At 38.5% G+C, this 7,933-nt stretch overlaps 1 protein-coding gene across 1 annotated transcript; it reads left to right on the top strand.

The window, feature by feature from the left end:
- Positions 1-676: 676 nt before the first annotated feature.
- Positions 677-2,391, top strand: LOC119309852 (protein farnesyltransferase/geranylgeranyltransferase type-1 subunit alpha-like). The gene is made up of 4 exons (XM_037585754.1): positions 677-681; positions 796-916; positions 1,068-1,163; positions 1,423-2,391. The coding sequence occupies exons 1-4, from the start codon at positions 677-679 to the stop codon at positions 1,870-1,872; spliced, it is 672 nt and encodes a 223-aa protein (XP_037441651.1). The 3' UTR covers positions 1,873-2,391.
- The last annotated feature ends 5,542 nt before the right edge of the window (positions 2,392-7,933 follow it).

A 7,933-nucleotide genomic window follows, 5' to 3' on the forward strand; every position in this document is an offset into this window, starting at 1 on the left:
ACAAGTGTAAAACGTTTCATGATGAAATACATTAACATTTGAGCCACACAAAATGGAAAATTTGTGAATTTTCAATAATGAACAATGTATGTACTATTCACAGCTATGAAAGTTATGAATTTGGTTTTTGGTAGTTCACATGTTAACATATATCACCATTAAACTTTGCATACACGTAGAATATATCGATATAAACATGTGGAGTTATTTTCAGAAAAAATTCGAAGTCCAAATTGTGAATTTTGATCTTTTCAAATAAAAAGACAAACAAGCTCAATACAGCCCAAGCTCTGAAATGAACATCCGAGGTTTTGCATCCTTTCTCGTTAACAGTGAAGTACACCAATATTTGTTATATCTATCCAAATATGTTATTCCCACTGCCTGTGGGAGCTCTCTAAGGTGGGCCAGCAAATTTCCTATTGTTTATTTAATAAAGTATAACCATATTACTATATTAGTGGTGAAATGGCCGACCAGGAGCACTATAGACAAACCACCTTAACAATGATGACCATATGAGTATGTTAACTATCCTAAAAAATATAAGTATGTGAATTATTAATTGTAATCATAGATTAAAATCGCGGGAGAAACGATTTCGCGGCGGCCTCTCCCAGCAGCTATAGCGGCAGCCATAGCGTTTGACAAGAAACTAATCTCCAATTTGGCGGCTATGGAGTTCTGCATGAGTTACCACTTGCTTATATTTTTATCCTTTCATAATTCAAACTGACTCTTTTCTTTCTCCGTGGTGAAATTCCAACTAACCCTCCAGGTATATTTTCCCCTCAGGCATCACAAGAGATGGCTTAATGAGAAAATAGGACCAGATGCTGCAAATAGTGAACATGACTTTACAAGGAAGATACTTGCTATGGATGCTAAAAACTACCATGCTTGGTCCCATAGGCAGGTATGCAGTATCTCCTTTTGATGTTCAGTACAAGTTGGATGTTTGTATCCTTTAAGCTTGTTACTTCTCGCTTGGCTGTTGTACTAAGAAATTTTAGTACCAAGAGAATATTGGGTATAATAATGTAATTGATTTGCTATAATTGATGCAGTGGGTTCTTCAAGCATTGGGTGGATGGGAGAGTGAACTGCAGTACTGCAACCAGCTTCTTGAGGAAGATGTCTTCCATAACTCAGCTTGGAATCAGGTCATTTGCTTGTCCTTCTTTGGATGCTTTCTTGTGTGTTTTCGATATGCCATTTCACTTCAGATTCTTCACCATCGGGTAGAGTTTCATGGATCATCGTGCATTAATTTCATCAAAACAATATTGCAATCTCCATTCTTGTCCTTGATTTATTAACTTTTTATTGATCTTGGTTTTACCTCGTAACCAACTTCTTCCTTGCGAGTGCCTTTTTCTACTGATGAGGAATTAAGGCCAAATATTCATAATTATATTGAAGTATGTTTTTTTGTTGTTGCAACGGAGATACCTTGTGGTAACACGATCACCAATTCTTAGGGGCCTTGCGGCAATGCGCGACTCAGAAGTAGATTACACAGTTGAGGCCATTATGGTGAACCCTCAGAATGAAAGCCCCTGGAGATACCTCAGAGGTTTATATAAGGATGATAACAATTTTCTGGTGGCTGATAATCGCATTTCTGATGCTTGCCACAAAGTCCTGAATAAGGATTGGACATGCGTATTTGCTTTGAGCTTCCTGCTTGATCTTCTTCGCATGGGTTTGCAGCCTTCAAATGATCTTAAAGGAACCATCGAAGCAATGGAGAACTCTGATCCTGAAACGGGACATGCTGATATTGCAGTAGCTGTCTGCTCAGTCCTGCAGAAATGTGATCCCCTGCGGATAAACTACTGGTCATGGTACCAGACCACTCTTTCTTCTTAGACATTTGAAAATTCAGCTGAAGATAGTTTTAGGAGCATGATGTAAACTCAATCGAAGGGGTTGACGCAGTGTATGAAAAACCTTTCCTGTGATCTTGGCGCGGAGCAAAATTTGTACTGATTTTACCGGGAAAAATCAATCAATGACAGCATGCCCAACAATGTCTTGTGTGAATATGTTACTGCCTGATATTCACATGTTAGCAGAATGAGAATAAACAACCAAACTCCAATGAGCAGATTGTTACAGTAACGGCCACTGGTGGTGTGAAAATCCTGAAATCTGCTTCAGTCACTTTGCCTTGTTTACAGTTGAGTCTGTTGTTGTGATCTGTACCTAATGCATGTACACGATCATAAAATTATTAGTTTTTGTACCAATGTGTGCTCGATGTAATCATCATGTATTCCCTCCTTCCAAAATACGAGTCATATATATTAGTTTTGTCTTAATTTGAACTTACATCAACACCTACAATACCCAATCAGTATCAGTAGATGCACCTGTTTTTGTAGTGTATTTATTTGGTATTGTAAGTGCTGGTATTTCTCTTTTTTTGCCAAACTTTTATGATTGACTTAAAGACAACTAATACGACTTATATTTGGGACGGCGGAATCATGCTCTGCACATGTTTTCACTCATGTACTCACACATTATTGTCAGTTTATATTTTGTTTCCCTATGTTTTAGACACATTTATTGGAACTTGTTTGGGTGGTGGGTTCCATTTTCCCAAGTTTATAGCACCTTTTTGGTTTTTTTTGTTAATTCAATGACGAATTTTTCCTTGTCTCGCTAGGTTTTCTGGCTCTTATCATTGACTACACCATATACTTCCTCCTTTTCTTTTTTACTATGCATATTAGATTTCTCTAAAGTTAAATTCGTAAAGTTCGTCCAAATTTAAAATAAAAAATATCAGGATTTACAACATCAAATAAATATTATCTGAACATATAGGAAGGAACATATATTCCATGATGGATATGATTATATTAATTTTGTATTGCAAATGTTATTAATATAAATTTGATCCAACTTTGAAGAGTTCAACTTTAGACAACGGTGTAAAAAGAAAAGAAATAGAGGGAGTATTGTAACTGTTCTTGCACCCTCATGGGAGGCTGCCACAGTGCCACTGCTCTTCTCGAAGTGAAGCACATCATCACCTTTCCTTATTGTGGGACCTTGTAGCAGTTTTTGTCGAGAAATGAGTTGTTTGGATTAAGGAGCTAGGTGATTCTAGTTTCTCCTGGTAGCTTTTTCGAGCCTTCGGTTTCCCTTTAAATTTGACCAGAGATTATATATCCAATTGTGATTCATGTGAACATACTTTTGTTTTCTTAATCAAATAATACTAGGGGATGTGCATATCATGAGGTCCCCTAAACTATTCCTCTCTACATATATTCTAAGCTGGCACCAATAAAAGATTCCTAATCAAGGCAGCGAAAAAACAGAAAGAAGAAGGGAATTAAAACATGACTTTCTTGTGCTTCCAACAAACAAACGCGCTTTCCCTCTCTAAAAAGGAAATAACAAACGCGCCCCCCATATCATATCTTATATACTACCACCGGGTGGTAGTTACCATCATATCTTATATACTAGCATGTCGTAGTATATATATTACTTTATCATTCTATGTATATTCATATACTATATCTAAGATTTTGCAAAGTGAGTTAAATGAATAAAATGCATGTGAGTCCATGGATTTTAGTATAATTTTGAAAATACCTTCATATCGGTATGTATAAAACAATATAATAAAAACTATTTCATTACTACCATGTGTAGTGTTTCCCACAACCACACCTTAGTACACATCTAACCCTCTACCACGAGTCAAAGAACATCTAACTCTACTCTTGGATCCATCAACTCACTAAGTTAGGTTCTAGATATTTGGGGATCCACAACCATACATGTCTTCAATCTAACAAGTCATATATAGTTCCTACATCCCTTGTAAAAGGTCTTAGAATGTCTCGTACAATCTATCCTGACTATAGTAGCTAGGAACCATAGCAAGAGTTGAAGTTATAGCAGCGTGTTCTCGATTTGGTAGTGAACTCTCAAGGATGTGATAATCACAAGAAAGTTCCATTTGTTAAGTCTTGCCATTGTCATCTTGTTTCTTCGGAGTTGTGCTCCAAGATTTAGCAGATTGGTTGTGTATGTACTTAGTGGCTAAAGTTGATGGTTCTCTATTCTAACCTTTTATTTCCATATGGTATTTGGTTTGCTCGAGTTCCAATGGTAAATGATAAAATTGCTGCATTCTTATAATTTTATGAATACTTAAACAAAATACATGTTAGTAGATTTATAGACGTTTTCACACAACATATATGTCATGGTGAGTTGGTGTCTTCATACTTTGCCATTGTCCATATGATTTCTATTGATAATTATTTCGTATAAACACATGCAAGTACATACCAGTATCCGCTTAATGGTAAGAAAAAATTGTGACGCATCCACATTCTAATTTTAGGTAGTTCATTGTTAATACATCCTATATTTGAAGACATATGCTGGCCATTTGGGCCAGGACAAGTTTGGCAAAAACTAGAGTGGCGTGCACATGTGAATATTGTTCCAAGTTTCAAGCTTCTTATTTACATTCCTCTAAGTGTGGTGGAAAATTTGTTAGCATGTTCCCCACAATATACCGGGGGTGCGCATTAGGCGATTCGAAGGAGTTTACTGTACATAGAAGTAATTTGTGGTTGTGCGAGTTAAACTACCTATCTTGTGTTTTTTACCTTATATAACAAGGATGTCATCATGTGACAAAAACTTTCATCTCATTTTTTATGTGCAAGAGTTTTGTGAAGAGGCCCACTTGGACTGCAGAATTCCTATAGGCTTTATAATCGAGATCCAAGATTTTTTTAACCTTTTCCGTTTGACCATTTCTTTGAATCAAAAGAATGAGTATGTGATGCCATTTCTTATGAATTCAAGAGGCATTACTGTTCCAACATATTCAAAGCACATATTCTGACTATAGTTTGGTAGTCTGGAGCAAGATTTCTCGCAATATTCGGAAGAAAACCTCCTCGATGACTGCTCGTCAGAAGAAATCCAACAGCATTGTGGTCTCTCCTAAAGTTGGAATTATCACTCGCGGCAGAATGTCAAACGTAAATGATATGGCTTCCTTGGAAACAAATCACACTACAGTTCCAAGAGGTATCTTTCTTACTTTCATGTTGCAACTATGAAGATAATTCTAATGAAAATATTGCATATAAATTAATCTTTTGTCACATATGATGAAATACCAGGACATTGTGTGACACCTACCTTCGAAATAACCGTGCAGTCGGATGAGGGGCTTAATCTTTCTGTGGATCTAAATTCCACTCAATCAGAGTACACTAAAATATATTCACAACAACTTGGGGATGTTTCTAGAGAGGCTCAACTTGAAGCTCCAACAGAAAATGCAGAGGTAGAAGAAATGGCTGTGGAAGACAATATAGGTTGTGGCGACATGTTACCACCAGTTCCTAGAGGGGCAGAATTTAAAGCCCAGGTAGAAAATGAAGAGAGGGAAGAAGTTTCGATGGAAGAAGAAATAGGTTGTGCTGACAAGTTGATAGTTACTGAAGGGACCCAACTTACCCTTAGCAGGGACAAACATGAATCCCCTATGAAAACTGAACTAGTCGCTCAAGAAGTAGTAATGGAAGAAGATATAGGTTGTGACGATAATTTGCCAGGTTCAAATCAAGTGCTGATCTCACATGCCAATCAAGATGCTGGCTTTACAAATCATTCTCCTAATGAGGTCTTGAACCACACAAGCTCAATGCTACCATCTATTGGTTCGGTAATTTCATTGAACCATTTATAGTACTATTTTTTCCATTTGATTCTACTATATACTTTACTTCCTTTCATCGAAGAAATATCGTCTTGGGTACTTTTTTTGATACATTTTTGATACTGCCGCAACAGTGCATGTTTCTTTTCACCAAACTAAACATTTACTTGTTACTCCCTTTGATCCAACATAAGTGTAGCTTTAATTCAAACCTGCTGACACTTATTATGAATCGGAGGGAGTACTAATAAAATGAAAAAGTTTAGCCTTTCATTGTTTTTTCCCTTCTTTGAGTCCGATAGTATTGTGAATTGCTTACTAGGTGTTATTGTTGTTTGATCACTCTTATCTTTTTGTTGTTAGTTTCAAATTGTTTTCATTTTTCTTGTTTAACAAGTAGGTCTCGGTCAGCAAAAGAATGCATCATCCTGCCATTAGAAAAAAACAAAAAGAAAAAATAGAAATGAGACATGATTTTGGTAGGAATTAATCATCTTCATGATATATAGACTGTATATGGTAAAAGAACGCGTGTGTGCTTGTGCCTCGCTTCCACGCGCTCGCACAACACTGGCCATCTTTGTCCAATTGTCCTCTTTCCACTTTCTTCCATTCCCTTCACAAGTGAGCGCGTTCCCTTGACCCTAATTAACCCACCTAGCTAGGCACCCAACCGCCGTAGCAAGCCCCCAGAACCCTAGCTAGGTATTGGCGATCGAGGCATAATCATTTAATCCCCGGACATGGTGAAGATGGTAACAAAGATGAAGGGAGTGACTCCGTGGGCACAGGAGCAGCCCGGCACGGCCACAGAGAAGCAACTCATCGTCATGCAGGAGGTGAGTGGATCACGCATACACGTAGTTCTTTTTGGTTGGATAGTTGGTAGATCTGATCGTGGTTTACGCAGACACTCATATTGCTTGGTTTTGGCTGCTCTAGAGGATAGATCGGACGGAGTTAATTCTTGTTGTTGGGCTGCACTAGTCAATCTAAATCTGATCGTGGTAGGGGATCGATAGATCTGAGATGAATCAGACATAGAAAGGCTCTCACGCGGCTAGTTTGATTTGATGATTACTCGATCGTGCGACTATGGGAGGTCCTCGGCGTCCGAGTTTTGCCGCCACAACTTTGCTCGAGTGCATCCTAGTTGGTCTTCTGATGCGTCCTGTTGGTGGCGGCTGTCCAGGCATACCCTCCGCAAGTGGTGGCGGCGATGCACTGACGAGTAGGAAGAAAGGATGCGTCGGGTGCAGGAGGAAGAAGGTGGTGGGCCTAAAAGATATATATTATACTCCCTCCGTCCCGAATTACTTGTCTAGAAATGGATGTATCTAGAGCTAAAAATATGTCTAGATACATCCATTCTTGCGAGAAGTAATTTGTGACAGAGGGAGTACTATGAAAATATATTATTTGTACACTAGGAAAATGGGTAGCATGAACCTCAAGTAATAGCTTCCACTTGGATTCTACTTTGAAACCCTTTGTGGTTGCTGCCTGGGAAGAGGTCGACTTTGACCTGACACTCTGGCCACTCGTCGTACACTCCCAGAACCCTCCCTATGTACACAACATAGCACTCCTTGGTCATCGATCTATATCCCTAACAGAGTTGCATCGTCATCAGCCAAATTCATCGATAATATGCAACATGATATACGTAAGCAACTTGAAGAGAAAGAGTTAGCAAAGAGAAGCAACATATAGTAAACATAATTAACGAAGTTCATCATGCCCAAACTAACTAACTAGGCCGCTACACAACACTACATAATTTGATCTATTTTACCTCATTTCACTTGTGTCACGTATAACCCTTTCTCGTCAAGGAAAATGTCCCGGCGATGTTTTCCTGCCGTCACCTCCACCATCACCGAAATGCCGCAATAAACAATAAAATCTTGATGGTACCACTTCCTCTGTCACACAAGATCGTATCTGAGGTGTCGAACCAAAAATTGTCGCTGATGGCCGTTTTCAGTGACGGCCTAGAATGTCACTTATGATAGCCAATTTGACTCCTAAGATCTTTTTGGCAATGATAATCCCATCACCGGTGATTAGTCCATGGGTTTGACCAGTCAAAGACTCTGGCAAGTGGGGCTAGCAGTTACTGATGTGACTGCTTCCATGTGGGTCCACCGAGGGTTTTATCGTCGACGATCCTGTCAGTAATATGTCATTGTCAGTTTTGACTGGTTAACGCTACTAACA

Source organism: Triticum dicoccoides, chromosome 5B, assembly GCF_002162155.2.
Source record: "Triticum dicoccoides isolate Atlit2015 ecotype Zavitan chromosome 5B, WEW_v2.0, whole genome shotgun sequence".
Classification (NCBI taxonomy): domain Eukaryota; kingdom Viridiplantae; phylum Streptophyta; class Magnoliopsida; order Poales; family Poaceae; genus Triticum; species Triticum dicoccoides.

What these genes read in the sequence shown, in the direction of transcription:
- LOC119309852 (XM_037585754.1), top strand. An exon ending in ATGCTTGGTCCCATAGGCAG is followed by an intron (nt 917 to 1,067) that starts GTATGCAGTATC and finishes TAATTGATGCAG; the next exon opens with TGGGTTCTTCAAGCATTGGG. An exon ending in ATAACTCAGCTTGGAATCAG is followed by an intron (nt 1,164 to 1,422) that starts GTCATTTGCTTG and finishes ATTATATTGAAG; the next exon opens with TATGTTTTTTTGTTGTTGCA.